At 42.0% G+C, this 26,588-nt stretch overlaps 1 protein-coding gene across 6 annotated transcripts in view; it reads right to left on the bottom strand.

The window, feature by feature from the left end:
- The window catches only part of GTF2I (general transcription factor IIi), a 1,956,122-nt gene that overhangs the window by 1,404,848 nt on the left and 524,686 nt on the right, over window positions 1–26,588 (bottom strand). For 5 of the 6 annotated variants that reach the window (XM_044054149.1, XM_044054150.1, XM_044054147.1 and 2 more), the window contains 2 exons: window positions 20,320–20,348; window positions 4,709–4,766 (listed from right to left, as the gene is read on the bottom strand). In XM_044054149.1, the coding sequence (XP_043910084.1) occupies window positions 4,709–4,766; window positions 20,320–20,348 (87 nt within the window). The remainder of the gene's footprint in view (window positions 1–4,708; window positions 4,767–20,319; window positions 20,349–26,588) is intronic. The other variant, XM_044054148.1, reaches the window with a different exon arrangement.

The raw sequence follows: 26,588 nt of genomic DNA, 5'->3' as shown, positions 1-26,588 counted from the left end.
ATTTCTTTATATTTCTACATGTATTATGTTCTCTGTTTATTCCAAACTCTGACTACAACTGGCCAGTATGAATAATTACATAGTTAATTTCGATACATTATGCGAACAAAGTACTTAATATTGTATCATTATATAGCTGTATCCCATTAACAACTTGTCTACATCAGAAAAAGATAAGTCTTTAGTTGAGTCTAGAAATAGAAGCTGTTAAAAAAAGGAATTATTAGAGCATATAAAGTACTGCTTGAAAACTATAAGAATCAATCAGATGAGGTTAGAAAAAAATGTAAATTGTCTTTCAGTCTCTATTCCCAAAGGAACGAATGAAAAACATCTGAAGGATTCCCACCAACGCAACATCTAGACCATTTAGGATTTAAGTGTTTGCGCAGATATTTTTCTACCTCAAGCAGGCTTCATAGAATTTTTTTTCCCTCACATAAACAGCAAATGCTGAAGGTGTGATGAGAATGACAGAAGTAATTGGGAACATTTTTGGGTGTGTAACAAGCTGGCATACTTTAAAAACACATTACAGAGTACTTTGTTAGAAATATTGGGGAGCAAATGGCTGTAACTAAGGAATTTATTCTTTTAAGTTGGAATACAGGATATGAATTGCTTAACATTAAAGTCAGAAAGATCTTACTATGTCCACTGGCTTCCAAAAAAGCGGCCACTGGAAAATGGAAATCAAAATCTAAACCAGGTATAAAAGTGAAGTACTGAATATTGTAAAGTACTAAAGAGATCAGATATTTAGAAAAGGGAAGGAGCAAATTATATAGAAAAAATGGAATTTGTAGGGGAAAATGCATGCAGAATAATATTCAGGAGAAGGTTTGAGATTTAAAGAATGTCACAAACTGAGCAATTTATGTCATGATGGAATCAAAATGTATTCTGCATGAAAACAATGAGAAATATTACTATGGTTTGTCTTCCTTTCTATTAATGTGCATGCAACTGTGTCACTTTTGCAGTTGGGATACAAGATGCTTTAAAAAAAAAAATACTGCACCCTAAATACTCTTTTGCTAAACATGCTGAAATAAAACCAGGAATTATGACATAAAAAAATGGTATAAAACTCCTGCAAGTAAAATTGAGAACATAACATAATACAAATCTGGCAAAAGTTAATTTTTACAGTTTGAGTATGTGTGTAATCTGCAAAGAGTTCAAACAGTTTAAAATATGTGATAGTTTGATGATTTAGACTCCATAGCCAAAAGCAGTAGGCATATTCCCCTAAAAATTATACGACTTTCATATTCACAACCAAAGCCCTAAATCATGTCCTCCTCTCCAAAGCTTTTTAACAAAGACTGGTATTTGCACCACAAATGTTATAAGCTTAGCTCCAAACTCAGTACTACATACCAAGTCAGCCTTAAAATCAAGATCAACATAACAGCAGCTGAAACATATATAAAACCTAATTTATGAACTTATCTAGTTCAATTAAACTAACTTGCATCAAGAAAGACAGTTACTTTTTCAGAAAGGAGGAATGAAAGCTCTGATATGCAGTCAGCATACCTTAATATCTTTTAAATAAAGATCTGGAATGGGGTTAGCCAATGGTATCCACTCCCAGGAGCTATCTGCCTGGGTACGACAACATCTCAGAATTCTCAAAAGCCATGAATCATGTTTGTGCAAATAATCCCAACTGCACTTCAGTTTAGCAGTCCAATCACTGCTAATTTACCCATTTTTACCTCCAAACGAACCCCATGGCTTCAATAAAGGGGAAACAGTACATATGTATACCTCAGGGGATTTTACTACAATATAAACCTTTCTTAACTAAAATCCACAGGAAATAAAGCCTCCTACACAACCATATTATAACAAAAGGGGACAGAAAAGGAACCCAAAGCAGAAGTACTCTGCACATAATCAGATACTGTTGAGCATAAACATCAGAATTACAGCACATAACCTCTAAGGAGACTTCAGAAGTGTGTCTAGCCTCTGGAAACAATTCTCAAGCAGCAACAAAGGACACTAGGAGAAGATCTAAAAGCCCATTGGAACATGACAAAAGACTATCACTGCAGTGAACATCCAGAGTATAACATTTAGTAAAGCTATGGGCAAACAGCAAAGGAGATGCAGCACAAATATCCGAGAAGAAAACATTCCTGAAGTGTGCATCTGAAACAGAAACCTTACCTGCAACGGTACCTCTGACTAAATGATATAGAAGTAGACCTACTTCTATCTATTTAGATAATGTCATTTTGACAATATGCATAATTTTCTGGAACAAAAGTGACAAACTACTGGTCTAGCATAATGAACAAATTCACTCGCCCAAGACAAAACTAGTGCTGTCAACATCTAGGACAGACTTTATTTACATAAATACAGTTTTATTTGAGTACATCTTACATAAATACAGTTGTCTCATTATATAGACTTAAAAATGCAGCCATTTTGAAGCAGGACTATTACCTTCACTTTATATTTTACATTTTGCATGCAGCTTTACTTTACTGAATGTAGTTTTAGTGGTAAAGTATAGATAACCTAAGCTGTCAGCAATCTTCAGGGTCAAAACACTTTGAAGGACAAATGTGCAAAACTCTCCATTTCTCTAGAAAACATTTTTTATTTTGTGTCAGAGTGACCTTGAAGAGGCAGAAACAGGCAGCTACAGATTAGGCGATATGGACAAGTTTTATTAGAATTTACAGTCACAAAGTCGGAGGCTCAAGGCTGAGAAAGGGATTCAAGCTACAGAGACAGAAGGTACAACGCATGTGAACCTTCACGATAGAATGCAATGTGCTGAAGTACAGAACACAGTATGCAGTTCAGTCCATCAGTTAAGCACTGTCAGTTTAGATATGACTATCTTATGCAGCTGTCTATACTACCTCTACTGCAATTAAGAATATACTTGCCAACATTCCTACTTTGCTGTTTGTTGCATCTGCTCTATTAATAAATGCTACTTATTAACTATGGAAGACTCTGGCTTGACTTTTATGCTGAAAAAGCATAAGTGTAAATAGTAAAATTTGACACTTTTATGGACATTACAGATAAATCTTTCAACTAACTGTTGGTCTATCTTACTAAACAAATTCAGTCTCAAGACAGAACTAGTGCTGTCAATTAATATCCACAGTGTGATACACAGGACCATACGAGAAAACTCACCAGCAGATCGTCTGGTTCCAGGGTCATGGATTCAGAAACAGAATTTTTTGCATCAGTCTGTAGAAGCCTTGGCTCATGAATGATCAGCATAAGATGTTTACCATACTGCTGATCTGACTCCTACTTTGGAACCAATTAAGCCTCTAGAACTGATGCTAGCCACACTTTTAAATTGGTGAAGCCCCCCACCCACCCACCTCTCCTTTTCCAACAATGACAGTGCTGCCTCCTCTTCTTCTGAAACCATTATTGCTTCTTATCCCCATTACTAATACCTGCAAGGAAGAATTTTCTTTCCACATCTTAAAAAGTCTAAGCCTCGGGTCACTGCTTTTAAAATAAATGACTTCATGGACCACTGCCAGTCCCAATCCACTGCTTCATGCCTCCGACTTTCTCATTCACCTAGACCATCTCTGTTAGCAATAAAACAGAATATAGAGGTTGCTGTCTCAGTTTAAGGGTCTTGTTAAAACCCACAAAGTCCATACAATCCTCTATAAAATGCTTCTCATGCCTATAAAAAACATCAAAGATGAAAAGTTCTTAGGAACATCTGTCTATGGCTTCCTTATACCATGCTGAGTATAAATTGATGAGGTTCCCATCTAATAAAGTTCAAAATGCCAATGATGACCTGCCTGATGGCTGTTATCCTTAGGACATCACTGCAGATGTGCAGCCACACCAGCAATGATTTCTTTGTTTTGAGAGATTCCATTTCCTTCCGGTTTGTGCAACTGTGAAAAGTTCAAAGTTGTGTGAGAGGGTGGGGGGGGCAACACTTGCATTCATTTCTTTCTAATGAGTGGAGTTCCTAACCATATGAAATCTGTAAGAAGATTCATTGCCTGGTTGTAACTCACCACAGCGGATATTCCGTCTGCCACAAAGACACTTAAGTTAGGAAGGACAAAGGATAGAAATGAACTGATGGACCCAAAATAAGGAAGATATGAGAAGGACTGTACAGCTTTTAGTTCAATTATGGTCTGGAGTCAAATCCTGAAATATATACCCACTTGTACTCCATTCTTAAAAGGAATGGGACTTAATGGGAGGTCAGCAAAGCAAGTTATTCAAACTACAACTGAAAATACTGCTGCAGAGTCTACAGCCCTCTGTGTATCGTACATAAGACCACTCTCTGTGACACAACAAAATGAAAACACCCCAATGTGTGGTGGTTACAAACAAAAATCTGACTATACCTGTATCATATGAAAATCTATAAAATGGTGCTGTCTTCTACAACACCTGTGCTGTGTAGCATCTTACCACTCAGGTTGGCGGGCCATATCCATTTACTTTGCCATAATGTTACACGCTACTCACAGAACATTTTCACCTTTTACAGATTTACTCAAAGTCCTTAAACAGGATATACAATACCACACTTGTTTTGAAACAAAATTGCTTATAACTGATTTTAATTTCCTCAAGTATCTGCCAGGCTGTTCCTAAAAAAATAACATTTCTATACATTTTTTGGAGTAAGCTTGTGCTTCATTGGTAAGGTAGTAAAATTTGGTACCTTGATGAAGCCGATGAGGAAATTTGACAATCAGATGCAGCACTGCTTGAATTCTCTGCTGCAAACAAAAAAATGCATGTCAAAATACAGCAAATTCTATGAAAACGTATATCAACCAGTCAAAGCCAACCATATAATACAATACATTTGTTAATTAATGCAGAGTCTATAGCAATGTATTAGCCACATACTGTCCTACAGGCAGACCTCTGGATTAACAAATCAAGGAAGTAAAATGAACAAATTGTACTAATGCCATTCAAAACATAATTTAATCAAGGAAGAATTTCTACTAACATGAAATTACACTTTTTGAATGAGGTATTTTAGATAACACATATGTAATTAATCCAGCACTATTACCACCACATTATTAAGATGGAGACACTACATTAAAAGTCAGCAGCTGCCTTGGCTTCTGCCCCATTAGAATTACCATAGTGTTATGATTTTTTTTTTTGTCTCGTAAGAAACTATTTCATTACTGTTATTTCTATAAAAAGCCTTATAAAGTATATAACAATACACAATAAAGCATCAAAGTATAATCTACAAGGCAAAGCACATTGGTAAGAACTCTACAATAGCCATTAATAAGCCAGCATTGCCAAAGAATGATATCTACAAACTACAGTACACACTCAAAAATAGCTCCTAATAATGCATTCTGCAATAAATTACATCTGCCAACAAAACTGCAACAAATCAGTTATCCTAACCAACAAAATATTGAAACTAGTGAAGCTAGTGACTGCACAAGAGAAAGGCAGCAGTGGCCAATTAGTATGTAGTCAACAACAGTGTGCAAGAACCAGCCGCACTGCAGCCTATAACAAAGAAAGTACAGTTGTGTACACTTACCACAAATGCAGATGTTCGAGTGTCTTCACTGTTGCAGTCATGACTGTAGGGTTCTCCCCTGCAGTCCTCGGTCGGCCAGAATCCCAAAGTCTGGGTCCGGCGTCGGCTGCTCAGCCATGCTCCCTGACGTCAGAGCGCCAGGAGTACAAAGCTGACAGCCGACGCCATATTCTCCAGTTTTTCTTGCCCCAGATGTCAGGTGTTCCAAAATGAGTAAGATCCCATACCCTTTGCAAATACACCTCAAAAGAAGGGTGAAGAAGGGAACCACACAAAAGAAAAAATAAGAGGGGACCCAGACTGCAACAGTGAAGACACTCGAACATCTACATTTACGGTAAGTGTACACAACTGTACTATGTTCATCATGTTTCACTGTTGCAGTCATGACTGTAGGGTTGAATCCCAAAACAGAATAAAAGGGAGGTGGTCATAAAGCAGAGGGGGCGGCTAAAAGGCCCTGCAAGACAGCAGAAGCAAAGCCTGCCCTAGACTTAGAGTAGAGAGGTAGATTGTAGTGCTTGGAAAAAGTATGCACTGAACTCCAAGTTGCAGCTTCCAAAATGTCTTTGGTAGGAACTCCCCTGAGGAAGGCAGCTGAAGTGGCAGCAACTCTGGTAGAGTGAGTCCTTATACTCCCTGGGATTTGCTTTCCATGGTGTGAATAGCAAAATCTGATTCCATGAGCAATCCATTTAGAAATGGTCTGTTTTGAAATGGCTTTACCTTGGGAACTTGAAGCATAAGAAACAAACAATTGCTCTGATTTCCTGATGTCCTTGGTTCTGTCCAGGTAAAAACATAGTTGTCTGTGTACATCCAAGGAATGCAAGATCCTTTCCCCCTTATTTTGAAGACTGGGGAAAAAAGTTGGCAAGTGAATAGTTTGATTTAAAGCCACTTTGGAAACCACCTTAGGCATGAAAGTAGGATTAGTCCTTAAAGACACCCTGTCTTGATGAAAAATAATATAAGGTTCATGGCTAGTCTGCAAAGGGGATAGGAATGAGATCCCCCTTGCTTATGTACCACATAACTGTGGTGTTGTCTGTCCGTATCAGTAGTAGCTGTCCTGGTTGTAGAAGATTCCTGAAAGCCAATAGAGCGTTCTGAATGGCTAACATTTCCTTTAAATTGATATGCAGGGGCTTCTGATCCTTTGTCCAAATGGCCTGCAGACAGTTGCCCTGAAAATGGGCTCCCCATGCATAATCTGAAGCGTCCGTAGTTAGTATCCGAGTGGCTGGAGGCAGACTGAAGGGTTTTCCTATGTTTAGAGTACATGCCTTGGACCACCAAATGAATTCCTTTTGAAGACAAGGCAGGACGATGATCTGTATGTCTAAACTGTGGCAATGCTGAGACCATACACTTTTTAGGTACCACTGTATTTTCCTCATATGTAGTCTTGCATATGGTACGAGAAGGATGCAGGAGGCCATGTAACCCAAAGCCTGCAGGAATTTCCTTGCAGATAGCTGAGTTAAAGTTGCCAAGGTTTTGAAAGTTGAAGCCAGCTGTAATTGTTTTTCGGATGTCAGAAATGCCATCTGGGTTGTTGTGTTTAGAAGAGCACCCAGAAACGTTATCTGTTGTGAGGGTGTCAAATTTGACTTTTTTATGTTTACAGTGAATCCCAGGAACTTGAGAAGATTCTGAACAAATTCTAGATGCTGGAGTAAGACATCCTTGCTGTCTGCCTGAATTAGACAATCATCCAGATAAGGGTAAATTTGAATTCCCTTGCGTCTGCAATAGGCTACTACTGGAGCCAGGCATTTGGTGAAGACCCTGGGCGCAGTAGACAATCCAAAGGGCAGTGCAGAGAATTGATAGTGCCTCGATCCGGCCTTGAACCTGAGGTATTTTCTGCATTCCTGCCTGATGGGAATGTGTCAATATGCCTCCTTTAAATCCAAAGTTACCACCCATGCATTTTTGGTCAGCATTGGAAGTAGCTGCTGAAGAGTAAGCATCTTGAATTTTGGTATCTCGAGAAAAGTGTTCAAGACTGACAGATCCAGAATGGGTCTCCATGAATTTTGCTTTCTGGGGACTAGAAAGAGCCTTGAGTAAAAACCTTGTCCCATCTCTGAAAGTGGAACCAGTTCTATGGCTTTCATAGCCAAGAGAGCCTCCACCTGGTTTAAGGCCTCAAACCATTGATGTTTTGGAAGATCCGGCCATCCACTTGGTCTTGGTAGGGTATGAAAATGGAATTTGTAACCTCTTGAAACCACATCCAGAACCCACTTGTCTTGGGTTATATGAGTCCAATTTAGGTGAAAAAGAGAAAGTTTTCCTCCAAGAGGGCCTTCCAGGCAAGAAGTTCCTGCAGCCCAACAGAGGGAATCATTGAGCCTGTTTTCTATGAGCTTGTGACCTGTCCTCTCCTCCCCTAGGGGTAGAAGCAGTCCACTGTCTTGGTCTATAAGAGACTTGCGTTTGAGGCCTTCCTCGGGAGCGTCTGTATCTACCACTCTGAGGCCTGTCTGAATTGGGAAAGGACCAATTTTTTGTAGGCCAATTCCTACTAAATCTGGGTGGCTGTACTTGTAAGAAATCTTTAACCGTTTGCATGGATTTTGCCTTGTCCTCCATCTTCTTTATCACCTCTTCAGCCTTAGGTCCAAACAAAACATTGTGCTCAACAGGAGCATCCAATAACTTAGCTTTTACCTGGCAAGTTTTGTTCCTTTAACCAAGCATGCCTTCTAATGACTGTACCAGAGGCAGCAGCCCTACAAGAAGCCTCCAAGGCATCAGATCCACAGTGTAAACCATGCTTCCCAACTTGTTCAGTGGCATGCATTAAGTCATGTAATTCCTTATCATCTGCACAGGCAGAAATGGAAGTTAGCTTTTGTTTCAAAACAGACAGAAGAAATTGCTGGTATTTCAGCATATGAAATTGACAGTTTAAAGCCCTAATAGATAAAGTAGCAGAAGTGTACACTTTTTTGCCCCATCTTTCTAAAGATCTGGAATCCTTCTCAGTGGGAATGGGGTTTTTAGCAGTAGCGGCCTTAACCCCCTTAGGACCCTGAGAAATGGTTTCAGGATCAGCAGTAGGATTCTTGTATAAAAATTGGTGGGAATCAGGAACCCTATGATATCTATCTGGCTTAACAGGAGCTGGAGGAAAAGAGTCCGGAGTTAAGTTAGCCTCCGAAAAAGCATCATCCACAATATCCAAAATAGGAGGGATAGCCAGGGGTCTATGTTGGGGAAGAAGAAGAAAATCCCTAAGTCTTTTCTTAGATTCCGAGTACTCCTGTCCTTCCCAGTGAAAATGTTCCCTCATTTCATGTAAAGTTTCCCCAAAAGAGAAATCCTCAGGGGGAGAAGCTGAAGGAATGGATTCCTCAGCATCAGAATCCTCATAAGGAGGGAAAGAATATTCCTGGTCAGAAGAAGAAACTGAAGAAACAGAAGCCTGATCAGAGGAGTCATAATACACTTCCTGCCTTGGCCTTTTATCTGGAGGGGGATGTGAACCCCTAATCATAGTAAGTAAGTCCTCCGCCATCTTAAGTAACTGTTTCTGAGACTTGGGTGCCGGATCAGAAGAGGCCTGGGCTGTAGTCTTTGATTTGGAAGGAGTCTTTGCCTTTGCCTTTATTAGAAGCTGAGTAGGCCTGAAAACCCCTTCGGAAGCCGGTACCTGCACAGCGGCTCCGGACCCATCTGAAGGAGCATTGTCCGAAGGTCCTGCAACAGAAATATTCAAAGGCCTATTTGGCTCCTTGTGGGAATCCGTTTCGGCCATCGGTTCCGAAATGGCCGACGACAGGGGCTGCAAAAGCACCTCACTGACGACGGCCGAACATGAAGCTGGCTCTGCTTGTACAATATCGTCCGATTTGGACCTCGGAGGCCTGTCTTTATCCTTGCGTCGTTTGTGAAGTCCAGTAGCTGGAACCGAATCAGATGACATTTTGTAATTAAAACGCCTACCGAAGTAATGAAATGCAAAATCGTACCTTCGTTTAATCGTACGTTGATTGAATCTAGCACAAAACCGACAACTAGCTACGTCGTGGACAGGGCCTAAGCAAGGAATACAGTAAGAATGAAAATCCTTATGAGGTATTTGTTTCCCACATGAAATACAATTATTAACTTCTTCTGACATCGGACTGGAGCAAGAAAAAAGTTTCCCGAACGGGGTACTTAGCTTTGAGTAGGAGAAGAAATTCTTCGGACTGAAGTACGTTTAGAAAAAATTGTCAGGAGGCAGCCGACCGGCAAATGCGAACTGCTATCACCGCACGGCAAGAAAGACTGGAGAATATGGCGTCGGCTGTCATCTTTGTACTCCTGGCGCTCTGACGTCAGGGAGCATGGCTGAGCAGCCGACGCCGGACCCAGACTTTGGGATTCTGGAAGACCGAGGACTGCCTGCCGGCAGGGGAGAACCCTACAGTCATGACTGCAACAGTGAAACACGATGAACATCTGCAGTGTGCAATCGACTATAGCCAGTCTCTGTGTATTCTCTACTGGATGGAGAAATTGTTCTAAAGACAGTGATAACAGCATCTTGGCATGATGTCAGTACATCAGCAGCAGAACCAGCCCCCCCCCCCAAACACTGTCATTCTGACAGTGTCCCAGTAGTAACTCGCATCCTATGCTAGGTCAAACCAAATTCCAACTCCCCCCACTTTCCAATGCCCAAATTTATGTCAGGGCCAGTAAGGAACCCAAGAGTGTTCTGGGGGGATCACCTGTCCATTGTCTGTCTTCTAATCAGAATTGTTTTCTCTGTTTGAACTCTTTAGAAAAATGAACCATGACAGCTTATTTTAAGGATGCGCAATAAAGTACAGTTGTGTACACTTACCATAAATGCAGATGTTAGAGTGTATTCACTGTTGCAGTCATTACATTCGGGTTATCTGCTTTGCAGTAGCTCTCAGTCGGCCTGATTAACAAAGTCTTGGGTCCTGCATAAAACATGCAGTCGACGCCATTACATCAGTTTTTCTTACCCCAGATGTCCGGTGCCTCCATAATGGGAAGCAATTAAATCCATAAATACAAGGATATACCTCCAACAGAAAAGCAAATGCATCTAAAAGCTTTTAGAGCATATTAAGTGAGAGTAGAGGTTTAGCCAAAGGAAGAAATGGGGGCTGGAGGGAGGGTAACCAGGATTGCAACAGTGAATACACTCAAACATCTACATTTATGGTAAGTGTACACAACTGTATTATGTTCTTCGTGTTTCACTGTTGCAGTCATTACATTTGGGTAGATTCCCAAAGCTAAGGTTGGGAGGAGGAATTTAAATGGAATTAGGACCACTTATAAGGCCCTGCAAGACTGCAGTGGCAAAACCAGCCCTGGATTTAGAGAAAATTGGCAAATGGTAATGCTTGGTGAAAGAATGTACAGAACTCCAGATAGCAGCTTCTAAGATGTCCATAGTAGGGACTCCCCTGAGAAAGGCTGTAGAGGTAGATGCAGCCCTGGTTGAATGGGGTCTGATCATCATCATCTTCTTTCGGCTGTTCCAGTTAGGGGTCGCCACAGCGGATCATCTGTTTCCATTTCTTCCTGTCCTCTGCATCATGCTCTTTCACACCAACCGCCTGCATGTCCTCTCTCACCACATCCATAAACCTCATCTTAGGCCTTCCTCTTTTCCTCTTACCTGGCAGCTCCATCCTTAGCATCTTTTTCCCAATATACCCAGCATCCCTCCTCAGCACATGTCCAAACCAACGCAATCTCGCCTCTCTTGCTTCGTCTCCAAACTGTCCAACCTGAGCTGACCCTCTAATATACTGATTCCTAATCCTGTCCATCAGAGTCACACCCAGTGCAAATCTTAACATCTTTAACTCTGCCAAATCCAGCTCGGACTCCTGCCTTTTCGACAATGCTACCGTCTCCAACCCATATAACATAGCTGGTCTCACTACCCTCTTGTAGACCCTTCCCTTTCACTCTTATTGGCACCTGTCTGTCACAAATCACTCCTGACACTCTCCTCCACCCATTCCACCCTGCCTATACTCTCTTCTTCACCTCTCTTCCACACTCACCATTAGTCTGAACTGTTGATCCCAAGTACTTAAACTCATCCACCTTTACCACCGCTACTCCCTGCATCCTCACCATTCCTCTACCCTCCCTCTCATTTACACACATATATTCTGTTTTAACCCTGCTGACCTTCATTCCTCTCCTCTCTAAAGCATATCTCCACCTCTCCAGGGTCTCCTCAACCTGGTCCCTACTCTCACTACATATCACAATGTCATCTGCAAGCATCATAGTCCACGGGGCCTCCTGTCTAATCTCATCTGTCAACCTGTCCATCACCACTGCAAATAAGAAAGGGCTCAGAGCTGATCCTTGATGTAATCCCACCTCCACCTTAAACGCATCTGTCACTCCCACCCAAGTCCTCACCAATGTCACACTACCCCTGTACATATCCTGTACCACTCTTACATACTTCTCTGCCACTCCAGACTTCCTTATACAATACCACAACTCCTCTCTAGGCACCCTGTCATATGCTTTCTCTAAGTCCACAAAGACACAATGCAACTCCTTCTAACCTTCTCTGTATTTCTCCAACAACACTCTCAGAGCAAATATTGCAGCTGTAGTGCTCTTTCCTGGCATGAAACCATACTGCCGATCACTAATCATCACCTCCCTTCTTAACCTAGCTTCCACTACTACTGATGCGGAGTCTGATGCCCTGTGGGATAGGTTTTCCATGGTGCTTGTAGCAGAAATAAATGTAGTGGCCTATCCATTTTGAAATGGTTTGCTTTGAAATAGCCTTCCCCTCTGTCCCTGCAGCAAATGCCACCAGTAGTTGTTCAGATTTCCTCTGAGGGTTAGTCCTGTCCAAGTAGAATCTAAGCTGTCTGTGCACATCTAGAGAGTGCAGTATCCGTTCCCCTTTGTTCTGTGGGTTTGGAAAAAGGGAGGCAAATGAATGGACTGATTAAGAGCCACACTGGATACCACCTTGGGCATGAAGGAGGGATTGGTTCTGAGGGACACCCTTGTCTGCATGAAAGATGATGAAAGGTTCCACTGCCATAAGGGCCTGTAATTCAGATACCCTTCTTGCAGAAGTGACTGCCAAAAGGAAAGCTGTTTTCCAGGAAAGAAATTTTAAATCTGCAGTAGCAGCTGGCTTCAAGGGAGGAAGAGTGAGTTTCTCCAAGACAAAGTTATGATCCCAGGCTGGAGTTGGAGCTCTCCTGGGTGGCCTTAGATTTTTGGCCTCTCTGAGGAACTGCCTGAGCAGTGGGTGAGAGAAGAGGGGAGGCTCTGTGCTATAATGTTCAATAATAGCCTTGCTTCAGGCTTTGTGCCCACTGAATGGTGCACAGCAACAGTTAGCCCACTCCACAAAGGGGGAGCCACCACTGATCCCGGGAACTATCGACCTATTAGCCTGACGAGCCTGGTCTGCAAGGCCATGGAATGTATCATCATGGAACTCATAAACAAAGACATTGGTTACCTCCAAGCTCTGGATACCACCCAGTTCGGGTTTGTGAAATGCAGATCGTGCCTCCTGAATCTGATAGACTTCTTTGAGGCAGTCAGCAAAGCCGTGGATGAGGGCAAGGTGGTTCACACAGCCAATCTTGACCTCCCCAAGGCTTTCGACACCATCCCCCATTCTAGAATTACAGCTAAACTCACTAAACTAGGTATAAATCCCTACGTCACAAGATGGGTTGCCAACTGGGTCACTGACAGAACTCACACTGTAAAAGTTGCAGACTCCAAATCTGACCTCAAAGCAGTGACAACTGGAGTACCATAGGGTTTCGTCCTGGGACATCTCCTGTTTGGTATCTACTTCTCTGAAGTACAGGCTAACACAGAAGGCCTCTGGCTAACGAAGCTCGCAGATGATTGCAAACTAGGAGCCATAGTCAAGTCCCCAAATGATGTGGACATCCTACAGAAGGGCCTCACTGAGACAGATGCCTGGTGTCAGAACCATGGCCTCAAGCTCAATGCCAAAAAGTGCTGTGTCATCCCCTTTGGTAAAAACTCTGTACCCATGAACTACCACATAGTAAGCAATCTACTTAACACCGAATGCGTGATAAGAGACCTTAGGACCTAGGTGGACAGTAGTCTCTCCTTTGATAGTCACATCGCCACAGTAGTCAGGAAGTCCTTCTACATGGCACACCTCATCATAAAAGGGTTCTCATCCAGGAAAAAAAAAAGAGGTCATTGTTCCCCTCTACTCGTCACTCATTAGGCCCATTACAGAGTACAATGCCCCTTTTGGAATGTACCTCACAAGACATCTGCAGCAGCTGGAAAGGCCACAGAAGTACCTCACAAAGAGGATTACTGGCCTCAAACAAATGCCCTACACTGACCTCCTCAAAAAACTCCAGCTTTACTCCGTAGCATATCACCTACTCAGAGGTGATCTCTGCCTAACATATAAAGCTATGTCAAACCCAGAGCTGTTGGACATGCTACACCTAAAGAAATCCCAATCGCTCCAAGCTACATGCTCTAGGGACCTAAACCTTGTCACCACAATAAACAGGACACGCTAGAGGGATAGATTCCTGTCCCAGAGACTTCCTATACTCTGGAATAAGCTACCCATATATGTCAAGCAAAGTTCTTCATTAGCACTCTTCAACAAAAATCTTGATGAGTGGATGAGAAATAGGAAATACACCCCAGGGATCACTTCTGTGTCTCTGCTGGACAGTGGCACAGGAAAATAACTTTCTTGGGTGGCGTAAGCTATGGAAACTTGCTGGCTAGGCTGACGTAGGCCCTTGGGCAGATAGCCTAGTACCTACCTATGATCCTATAATGAGCCGAAATGGCTGAGGCATGAATTCTGATGGAGGAAAACTACAAGCCCTTATGAAGCATCTCAGTTAAGTACTGTAGAATCGGAGGTAAATTGGGCACTGCTGCGTTCATTCCTTGAGATTGGTTCCAAGCACAGAATCTTTTCCATTTTGCAGCATAAAATTTTCTAGTACTAGGCCTCCTTGCCTCTAAAATGATATCCATCACTGATTTACTGAGGGATGGTAAAGGAGAAATTAGGTAATTAGCCAAGCTGCTAGGTTCAGGGTTTGCAGCTCAGGGTGCAGAATCATGTTCGCCTGCTGAGACAACAGAGAAGGAGTCTGAGGCAGGTGCCATGGAGCCAAGTATGACACACTGCGCAAGAGTGGGTACCAGTGTTGGCAAGGCCAGTCTGGCGCAATTAAATTCGTCCTTGGCATGTCCTGTTTGATCTTTAGTAGTACCTTGGAGAGCAGAGGCAGAGGAGGAAAGACAAACTGATAGGCTTTTCCAGCTGAAGGATAGAGCATTAACTTTACAAGCTTGCTTGTGGGGAATCCTTGTGCAAAGTTTGTCCAGTTGATGGTTCTGGGGGGAGGCAAACGGGTCTATATCTGGACTCCCCCATTTGCTTGTCAACATGTTGAAAATCCTTGGTTCCAGTTTCCATTCGTGTGGGTCCATGAGGTTTCTGCTTAGTCCATCTGCCAGTGTATTTAGCTTTCCTGGCAGGAATTGAGCTTGTAGATTCACTTGGTAGCCCAAAGCTGTGTTCCACAATGCCATGGCTAGTCTGCAGAGGGGTTAAGAATGTGTACCCTCCTGCTTGTTTATGTACCACATGACAGTGGTGTTGTCTGTCTTTACCATTAGTTGTCCTGGAAGAATGTAGTCTTTGAAGGCTGTGAGGGGATTCTGTATAGCTAACATTTCCTTTTGATTTATGTGCAGGTGCAATTGATTTGGGTTCCATTTGCCCTGAATGCACTTCCCTGCCAGGTGAGCCCCCCATGCATAGTCTGATGCATCTGTTAAGATTTGTTTGGCAGGGGGTAATGTGAATGGTAGTCCCCTGTTTTGGTGGCAGGCCTCTGTCCACCAAAGGAACTTTAGGCGTAGGCAAGGTATGATAGGAATCCTTGCTTCAAGATCCTATGAATGTTGATACCACAGGTTTTGAGATACCATTGTAGTTTCCTCACATGCAGCGTTGCATATGGAATTAGAAGAATGCATTAGGCCATGAACCCCAAGGCTTGCAGTATTTGCCTTGCAGACAGCTGGGTTTTTGTGGCCACTTGTTTGAAGTAAGTTGTCAAATGTATCCGTTTCTCTGGCGTGAGGAAAGCCATCTGGGAAGTTGTTTTCAAGCTTGCTCCCAGGAACATAATTTGTTGACAGGGTACCAAGTAGGATTTCTTTTTGTTTATGGTGAACCACAGACAAGTTAGTACCCTTTGAACAAAGGCCAGATGATTGAAAAGAATGTCCTTGCTTTCTGCCTGAATTAGACAACGTCCAGGTATGGGTATATTTGAATATTTCTTTGCCCTGCAAAATGCAATGACTGGAGCTACGCATTTTGTGAATACCCTGGGCGCAGTAGATAAGCCAAAGAGCAGTGCAGAGAAGTGATGGTGCATGTAGCCTGCTTTGAAGCGTAGGTATCTTCTGCAAGACTCCCAGATAGGGATGTACAGGTATGCTTCTTTTTAAGTCCAGTGTTGACAACCATGCATCCTTGCCTAGCATAGGAAGCAGCTGGTGAAGAGTCAGCATTTTGAATTTTGGAATCACCAGAAAGGTGTTTAGAATGGAAAGGTCCAGGATAGGACGCCATGAATTGCCTTTTCTGGGTACCAGGAAAAGTCTTGAATAGAAACCTTGTCCCTTTTCCTCTTTTGGTACCAACTGAATAGCCCCCATGTTTAAGAGAGAGAGTACCTGATTTTGGGCCTCTGCCCTCTGATTTGGGGGAAGATCTAGCCACCCGCTTGGTGAAGGTAATGTGTGAGAATGAAATCTGTATCCTTGGAACACTATATTTAGAACCCATTTGTCCTGAGTAACGAGTTCCCAGTTTTTGGCCTGCAGACCAATCTTTCCGCCTAAAGGAGCATTCGGTTGGGAAGTGCTTGGAAGTCTTAAAAGCAAGTCATTGAGACAGTTTTCCATAGGGGGGAGTCTTGCTGCTCTCAGGCTTGGGTGCGGAAACCCCCCACTGCCTAGTCTTGTGTGTCCCTTGGGACTGAAACCTGGGGTTTCTGCTGTGTCTGGGTTTCGCTTGAGAAGACCTGGAAGGGGCTGAAAAGGACCAATTTTTAGAGGGCCAGTGCCTACTAAATCTAGGAGGCTTAACTTGTAAGAAATCTTTAACAGTTTGCACAGATTTAGCTTTATCTTCCATCTTTTTAAGAACTTCCTCGGCCTTGTTGCCAAACAGGCGGTCCTGATTTAAGGGAGCATCCAACAATTTAGCTTTAACATGATCAGGCAAAGATTGCTCCTGAAGCCAAGCATGCCTTCTGAGCACAGACCCAGTAACAGCGGCCCTGCAAGAGGCCTCTAATGAATCAAATCCACATTGCAAAGTATGTTTTCCAACCTGTTCAGCAGAATGCATTAAATATTGTAATTCTTTATTTTCAGCACAGTCAGGCATTAACATCATTTTCTGTTTAAGCAATCCAATAACATGTTGTTGATACTTTAACATATGAAAGTGGCAGTTTAAAGCCCTAATGGCCAAGGTTGCAGAAGTGTAAACTTTCTTACCCCATCTATCCAGCGCCCTGGAGTCTCTATCAGAGGGAGTAGGGATTTTAGCAGTAGAAGCCTTAATGCCCTTGGGTCCCTGTGAAACAGTCTCTGGATCCGCAATAGGATTTTTAAAAAGGAATTTGTGAGAATCAGGAACTCTATATCATCGGTCAGGTTTTCTGGGAGCAGGAGGCAAAGAATCCGGGGCCAAATAGATTCTGAAAAGGCATCATCACCAATGTCTAGTACAGGAGGTATAGCTAAAGGCTTATGCTGAGGCAGGAGTAAGAATTCTAAGCCTCTTTTTAGAATCAGAAAAATCCTGGCTTTCCCAATGGAAATGCTCCCTCAGAGTATCTAAGTTAGTTTCACCAAAAGAAAATTCCTCTGGAGGAGAAGCAGAGGGAATAGAGTCCTCGGCATCAGAATCCTCATAAGTAGACAAAGGCAAATCTAGATTACCAGAAAAATCAGAATCCTGATCAGAAGATTCATAAACAACTTCAGTCCTAGGTCTCTTAGAAGGGGGAGGGGTTGGCTTCCCCTGATTAAAGTTACAAGATCTTCAGCCATTCTTATCATTTGTTTTTTTAGGCATAGAGGCCTGAGCATGCGGCCTGGGTGTCGGTTTCTTAGGTATGGTTCGAGATTTTGGCCTAAGTGAAGGAGGCGTCGGTTTAATATGCAAGTCTGTAAACCTGAATACACCCTCAGAAGCCGGTGCCTGCACAGCAGCTCTGGAACCATCCAAGCTAGAGACATTTGCAGGTTCCACAGTTGAAGCATCTCGTGGCATACCGGACTCCGAATGGGTCTCAGTAGAGGCCTGCGAGTCAGATGTAATGGGTATCAGGGGCTGCAAAGGCACCTCACTGAGTACCAGCGAACTGGTGACTGGCTTAGAAGCATCGTCTGCAGTTTTGGACCTCGGCGGCCTGTCTCTGTCTTTATCTTTGCGTTTTTTCAGAATCCCGTTAGTCGGAAGGCTAACCGATGACATTTCTGGATAATTAAACTGAGAACCAAAATATTTAGAAGCGAAAATATACCGACGGATAGTGCGCTGTTTAAATAAAGCACAAAACCGACAGCAAGGCACGTTGTGGTCAGGGCCTAGGCAAGGAATACAGTATGAATGAAAATCTTTGTAAGGTACTTGCTTTCTACAAGTAATGCAATTATTACCTTTTACTGACATCGGTAAGGAGCAAGAAAAAGTTTCCCCAACGGGGTACTTAGCTTTAGTTGAAGACTTCGGTTCTGAAAATCAAAAACGAAAATTTCAGGAGTTGGCCGACTGGGACTTGCGAACTGCTTCGGGCACCGCACGACAAGAAAGACTGGGGTAATGGGGCCAGCTGCACATTTTATACCCGGCGACCTGACATCATGGAAGAAGGGACAGCAACCGAAGCAGGACCCAAGACTTTGTTAATCAGGCCGACTGAGGGCTACTGCAAAGCAGAGAACTCAAATGTAACAGTGAAACACGAAGAACATCTAAGTGCAATACTACGGTGGCTCACCTACACACTGAAGGACTGCAAAATGCAATATACAAACTGCAATAATTCAGTCTAATCATAGATATGCTGCTATTGTTTCAATTTTACTTTGACAATATTGCCTTCATATTGTTCCTTGTCTTCCTTGTCTCCTGTTCTGGGATGGGTTTGGGTCACTGCTGTCCTACTTTACTTACAAATTGCTACTTATTAAATTTCTACTGTGATATTCTATTACTTTTTTCTCTATCTCTATGTGCAACTGTTTCTTGCATTGAGAATGAAGCATTGTAATTTCGTTCAGCTACACTGCTGTGTAGTTCTGAATGACAATAAAGTTTTCTTTGACTTTTGTCTCGTATGTATAAAAAAAAGCTAACCAACTTTCCCTGCCACCCCCTCCCCTGCACTCATCAACACATGTCCGAGGGCAACTCCCCTCTATGGAACACACCTCCCCTTAGGAAGCAGCATCAGAAACACCCTCCACCTTAGAATGGGCACAGCCATCCCTCCCTGCTGCTCCTTCAACCCCCTGAGCTGATAATCAAACCTGGGTCACCTGGGCTGTAATCAGGGCTTTATCCCTCTACACCAAATTTTTGATCCTTACCAATCCATGGTCCCATTGCAGTCTAAACACATGAAAATGAAATTCAGGGATGACAGATTATAGAATTAATGGGGGTGACGTATCTTGCCAAAGCACAGAAAAAAGTCAGCAAGCTGGGTTTTGCACACACTTGTATATCGCGTTCTGCAGCCACAGCAACCATCTATTCCTACAAAATCACAGCCTTGCCTCCAAGCTTGTTACCCCTCCCCCCAAATGTAAAGGTCAATCTGACCACTGGCATTCAGATGTTACTGCAGTGAGGTAAAGGAATACAGGTCATACCGTATCTTGAACTGTCTTTTTCCTTGAACTAATACTTTTTGCTTTTATTCCAAGACAGACATCACATACACAATGAACACATGTAGTACATCTAAAGTCTTTCTAGAATGTTAACCAATGACTGCATTTTCATTAGATTATAACAAGGATACAATGAAACACCAGTATGCCTGCTATAAGCATACCTCTCAACTGTTCAGATTTGCCTCATATTTTTGGTCTATTCCTCTAAAATGCATGGTTTTCTGACAAATCACTGGGATGATCTGAGAAATTAAGTTACTAAACAATGGCATACATTTGAGTTTCAAACTACAAATCCTTCAGAAAATGTATTTAAAACAAACCCTGTTACTCTTACCACTTTCTATGTCTATAACAATATTTAAAATCTGGGCCTTAGTCCACCCATTCTGTCAGGCTTTATCCAGATTTCTTGCACTAAGAGGTTGAGAGGTATGGCTACAAGACGCACAAGAAAAAAAATATATCTTGTTTACATTCAGTACATGGGCATTATATCTAGCCCCATCAAATACTCTCACTTCTATATAAAAAAAAAGGGGGGGGGGGCTACTAGTAAGGCACAGGGTAATGCACTGACTACTTCAACCAAGAAATGTCAGCAAGATAGCATAGCAACACAAAGCTACAGCAAGAAAAAAAGAACCAAAATTCTCAGTTACACAATTTATAGGTTTTGCTTCAGCATAGATACCCGGTACTAAGTTTAAGGGTGTGAACCAACAGAAAAATGATCTTACCACATTGCTTCTTAGGATCCAAGAATGGCCTGCATTTAAACAAAAATAAACATTTTTGAGACAGTGAAAAGGCAACATCAGACTAACAAGATAATGAAAAAGAAAGTTAAAATACTTTAACTACATTACTTTCACAACTGCATAAAACAGTGGTGGTGGACTCTGTGTGCCTTGTAAGCTTTGTGTAATCTTTAATGTTCATGCCTCCAACTTCACTGTTACTAATATGTCCCACAGCTATTCTGCAAGCAATGTGCCAGAAATGATACAATCGAACATAAAAGTATAAACCCAAATCCAAAGCAGACTTCAGGATACAGGACATAGCACCAGTCGATGAATTTATCTTCAATGAAAGTGGCAAAAGTAAAAAAAACTTATAAGGTACAGAAACAGTATAAAGCGCTTTCGTCTCTGACCATTCAGAGACTATCAAAGTCTATTGCAACATGACAACTTCCTTTAAATACATAATATAAATGCACACCCTTATTTAATTCACCAATAGTATTATTAAAACAATTAAACCATCAGGGCACATTATAACTATTCAACAGTATAAAATCACACATTAAAACAGGCAGAAACACTCTGTGGTGAAATGGCAGACAGGCAACTAAAAACATATTTATGCTCCCGATGAGGAGTTATTACTCTAAGTTATCTTTTTGTTGTCTATCTGCCATTTCATCACAGAGTGTTTCTGCCTGTTTTAATGTGTGACGTTATACTGTTGAATATTTAATTTGTGCCCTGATGGTTTCATTGTTTTAATAATACTATTGGTGAATTAAATAAGGGTGTGTGTTTACATTATATATTTAAAGGAAGTTGTCATGTTGTAATTGTCTTTGATAAAGTCTCTGAATGGTCAGAGACGAAAGCGCTCGATATTATTTCTGTACCATATAAATTTTTATTGACTTTTGCCACTTTCAGTGAAAATAAATTAAATTTATCGACTGGTATTGTGTCCTGTATCCTGAAGTCTACTTCTGATTTGGATTTGTGCCAGAAATGATGCTGAAGTAACACAGAAAAGACAATGGCAGCAAAGAACTGCTTTGCTTATCTAGACTTTCTTGCCTTAAGGGGAAGCTTCAGATTCCAGTTAACATATATTTCACTTCTACACTGCCCCGTCCCAAAAAAAAAAATTGCACAAACCCACATACTGCAGAAATCATTCACCATCTCTGTCCTCAAAACCTAGTAAAAAGGCAATTCCAGGTTTAACCTTTTCCACTGTGAAAAATACTTATTTATATCAGAACAGAGATGAGCACATTAGTCTTCAAAATGTATCTTCTTATTGTTGTATTTTTTTTTAAGATATTGGTAAAAATGTGATTCTTTAAAGGTACTTAAAACATTTCTATTATAGCCTTACATTTTTTATTTCCTCAGAATTGCGCAGAGTACCTCTTTATAATTTCCCACTACAAATACGACGTCTAAGAGACCCTGCATAAACATAACCAATGTTCTCGAAACTCATTTTTTAAACACCTTTATTCTCACTTAAAACATAGGCAAGCACACATTAACAGAAAAGAAAAAAAAAACATTAACATTTTTCCATCTACATACATTACATATCGCATATCTTTCTTTGTAACTATTATTAGTCCAACATTATATACATTGCTTCATGTTTGCCTTCACCTAAATCTCACTCATCCTCCTGAACATTATTCTGCATGCGTTTTCACAATTTCCATTTATTCACATGCAATTTGCTCCTTCCCTTTTCTAAATATGCCTCTTCCAGTTCTTTTATCTCTTCAGTACTTAAAACACAGCTGGTTTACACTTTAGTCTCCATTTTCTATTAACTGCGTTTTGGCAGCCGACAGAATTAAACTCAATAAGGCCTTACTCTGTCTAGGCAATTCAAATACTTTGTCCCAGCTCAAAATAATCATTCCTTCCCTACACCAATTTACTCACCTAATATTTATGGCATAGCAACGTGTACAGAAAGTACAGTTTTGTACCTATCATAAATGTAGATGTTCGAGTGTCTTCACTGCTGCAGTCATTACACTTGGGTTATCCTGCCGTCAGGCGGTCCCACAGTCGGCCAGAGTTCCAAAGTCTTGGTCCGGCATCGGTTGGTGTCGCTTCTTCCCTGACGTTAGTGCGCCAGGGGGTATATAAGATGCAGCCGATGCAATTTTCTTCAGTTTTTCTTGTCCCAGATGTCAGGTGCCCCAAATAGGTAGGCAATACATATTGCTAATAAAACATACAACAAGGTAAAACAAAACCTTCAGTTACCAGCAAATACACCACATAGGTAGTATAGGGTAGAAAGGTATAGATTAGTCCCAGATAAGAAAGAGGGGATGGCGGGTGGGTAACCAGGACTGCAGCAGTGAAAACACTCTAACATCTACATTTATGGTAGGTACAAAATTGTACTATGTTCATCGTGTTTCACTGCTGCAGTCATTACACTTGGGTAGAATCCCAAAGCTGAGTAAGGGTGGCTGGTTCTATAGAGGATTTGGGGTGGGTAAGAGGCCCTGCAGCACTGCAGTGGCAAAGCCAGCTCTGGATCTAGAGTAAAGAGGCAAGTGATAATGCTTGGTAAAGGTGTGCACTGAACTCCAAGTTGCAGCTTCCAAGATATCTTTGGTAGGTACTCCTCTAAGGTAGGCAGTTGAAGTGGCTGTTGCCCTGGTGGAATGTGGCCTAATATTACTAGGTACAAGTTTCCCATGCTGTGTGTAGCAGAACTGGATACAGTGGCCTACCCACTTTGAAATGGTCTGCTTTGAAATAGCCTTACCCTGTGATCCTGCAGCATATGCTACAAATAATTGCTCAGTTTTTCTGAAAGCTTTTGTTTTGTCCAAGTAGAAACGTAAGTGTCTGTGTATGTCCAAGGAATGCAGAAGTCTCTCCCCTTTATTCTGGGGATTTGGATAAAAAGTTGGCAAGTGAATAGTTTGGTTAAGAGCCACACTGGATACCACCTTAGGCATAAATGAAGGGTTTGTTCATAAAGATACCCTGTCTTGGTGAAAAATGATGAAAGGCTCCACTGCCATTAGTGCCTGTAACTCTGAGACTCTTTGTGCTAAGGTTATTGCCAGAAGCAGAGCAGTTTTCCATGATACATATTTTAATTCTGCTGAATTAGCTGTCTCAAAAGGAGGTAAAGTTAGTTTTTCCAAGACAAAATTGAGGTCCCAAGTTGGTGTTGGTGCTCTCCGGGGTGGTCTTATGTTTTTAGCCCCTCTGAGGTACTGTTTTATCAATGGATGAGAGAAAATAGGAGGATCTGTGTTGTAATGAGCCGAGATGGCAGAGGCGTGGATCTTAATGGATGAAAAGGATAGTCCTTTGTCCAGCATCTCAGTTAAGTATTGTAATATCTGAGGAATATTTGGGACAAGAGGGTCAGAGCTTTGAGCCTGGTACCAGGCACAGAATCTCTTCCATTTTTCTGAATAAGATTTCCTGGTGCTAGGCCTCCTGGCCTTCTAAATGACATCCATAACAGAGAGGTATTGTCTGCTTGACTAATGAATCTGCCATGCAGCCAGGTTTAAGGTTTTGAGCTGACTGTGCAGGATCTGATTGTTTTGTTGAGTCAGAAGGTGCAGAGTGAGGTAAAATCCATGGTGGGCCTTGAGCTAAGTTCTTTAAGATTGGGTACCAGTGCTAGCGTGGCCATTCTGGGGCAATCGGGATCATCTGTGGTTTTTCTTGTCTGGCTTTTAGGAGTACCTTTGAAAGGAGAGGCAGTGGTGGGAAGGCATAAACTTTTAGGCTTTTCCAGCTGAACGAGAGAGCATCCACCTTCCATGCTTGTGTGTGATAAGTCCTAGTGCAGAATTTTTGTAGTTGGCAATTCTTTGGGGAGGCAAAGAGATCTATGTCTGGGCACCCCCATTTTTGCGTTATCATGCTGAATACTTGTGGATTTAATTTCCACTCATGAGAATCCATAATGTTTCTGCTTAAGTCGTCTGCCAGAGTGTTTTTCTTTCCTGGCAGGAATTGTGCTTTTAGATGAACTTGATAGGCTAGAACTGTGTCCCACAAGGTCATGAGTTGTCTGCATAGGGGATAAGAATAAGTGCCCCCTTGCTTGTTTATGTACCACATAACTGTGGTGTTGTCTGTCTTTAGTAATAGTTGTCCTGGATGCAGAAGGTCCTTGAAAGCTGTTAGGGCATTTTGTACAGCCAACATCTCTTTTTGATTGATGTGAAGATGCATTTGGTCTGCGGTCCACTTGCCCTGAATACATTTTCCTGCCATGTGTGCTCCCCAGGTGTAATCCGAAGCATCTGTTAGTGTCTGCCTGGCTGTGGGTAGAGTGAAAGGCTGTCCCTTGTTGAGGTTTCATGCCTGTGCCCACCATCGAAACTCCTGTCGCAGGCAGGGAATTAGTGGTATTACTGCTTCCAAACTGTGACAGTGTTGAGTCCACACACTTTTTAGGTACCATTATAATTTCCTCATATGCAGTCTGGCATATGGAATTAGTAGTATGCAGGATGTCACGAATCCCAAGGCCTGCAGAATTTTTCTTGCAGGGAGTTGGGTCTTTGTTGCCATCAATAGAAACTACTGAGTCAGTTGTCCTTGCTTGTCTGGCGTGAGATAAGCCATCTGGGCCATTGTATTTAAGCTGGCACCCAGGAATATTATCTCTTGTAAGGGCACTAGAGTTTTGACTTCTTTTCGTTTACTGTGTACCCTAGGCAAATTAGCAACTTTTTTTTACAAACGCCAGATGCTTTAGAAGAATGTCCTTGCTCTCTGCTTGAATAAGGCAGTCATCCAGGTATGGATATATTTGAATTCCTTTTTGTCTGCAAAATGCAATTACTGGTGCCAGGCACTTTGTGAAGACCCTGGGGGCAGTAGATAAGCCAAAGGGCAGTACAGAGAATTGGTAATGCATTGAACCAGCTATGAATCTGAGGTATCTTCTGCAATTCTGTCTGATAGGGACATGCAGGTATGCCTCTTTGAGGTCCAAAGTAACAAGCCAAGCCTTTTGGCCCAGCATGGAAAGAAGCTGCTGTAGTGTCAACATTTTGAATTTCGGAACATCCAGGTAAGTATTTAGAGTAGAAAGGTCTAGTATGGGTCTCCAGGCATTGTCCTTTCTGGGGACCAGAAAAAGTCTTGAGTAAAATCCTTGTCCTTGTTCCTGTTGTGGCACTTTATGAATAGCTCTCATGTCCATGAGGGCTGTAATTTGTTTTTGTGCCTCTGCCCACTGATTTTGTGGCAGGTCTGCCATTCCTTTTAGCCTTGGTAGAGTGTGAAAGTGGAACCTGTAACCTTGAGACACAATATTCAGAACCCATTTGTCTTGGGTGATTATATGCCAATTTTGAGAAAAAAGTGCAAGTTTTCCCCCTAGGGGAGCTGCCAAAAGGTAAGTGCTTGGCATTTGAAGGGGGAAGTCATTGGGACTGTTTCCTTTAAGGTTGTGACTTGTCTTCACCTCCTTTTTGGGGTAGTAGCACCCCCACTGTCGTGGTCTGTAAGAACCTTGGGGCTGAGATCTGCCTCTTTGTGGTCTGTCTGACACTGGAAAGGACCAATTCTTTGAAGGCCAATTTCTGCTAAATCGAGGTGGCTGCACCTGTAAGAAATCCTTCACTGTTTGCATAGATTTTGCCTTATCCTCCATTTTCTTTAATATCTCTTCTGCCTTAACACCAAATAAAATATCCTGCTGTAGAGGAGCATCCAATAATTTAGCCTTAACATGATCAGGTAAACCTTGTTCTTTTAACCAAGCATGCCTTCGAATCACAGATCCTGTAACTGCTGCTCTATACAAGAAGCCTCTAATGAATCAAAACCACATTGCAGAGTATGTTTTCCCACTTGTTCAGCTGCATGCAATAACTCCTGCATTTCCTTATAGTCAGGATGTTCTGAACTTATAATCATTTTCTGTTTTAACAGAGACATTAAATATTGTTGGTATTTAAGCATGTGAAACTGGCAATTTAAAGCTCTCACTGCTAAAGTTGCAGAAGTGTAAACTTTCTTCCCCCATCTGTCTAATGCTCTAGAATCCCTGTCAGAGGGAACTGGATTCTTAGCCGTGGAAGCCTTTACCCCTTTGGGACCCTGGGAAATAGTTTCTGGGTCAGCAACAGGGTTTTTAAAGAAATTTGTGAGAGTCAGGGACTCTGTAGTACCTGTCTGGCTTGACTGGAGCAGGGGGCAAAGAATTAGGATTTAAACTGGATTCAGAGAACACATCATCCACAATATCTAACACT

The sequence above is a fragment of the Protopterus annectens genome, chromosome 13.part0, assembly GCF_019279795.1.
Source record: "Protopterus annectens isolate FY-2018-M chromosome 13.part0, PAN1.0, whole genome shotgun sequence".
Taxonomy (NCBI): domain Eukaryota; kingdom Metazoa; phylum Chordata; order Ceratodontiformes; family Protopteridae; genus Protopterus; species Protopterus annectens.
The sequence above is the reverse complement of the archived record's forward strand: the minus strand, read 5'-3'. Positions and strand labels throughout refer to the sequence as shown.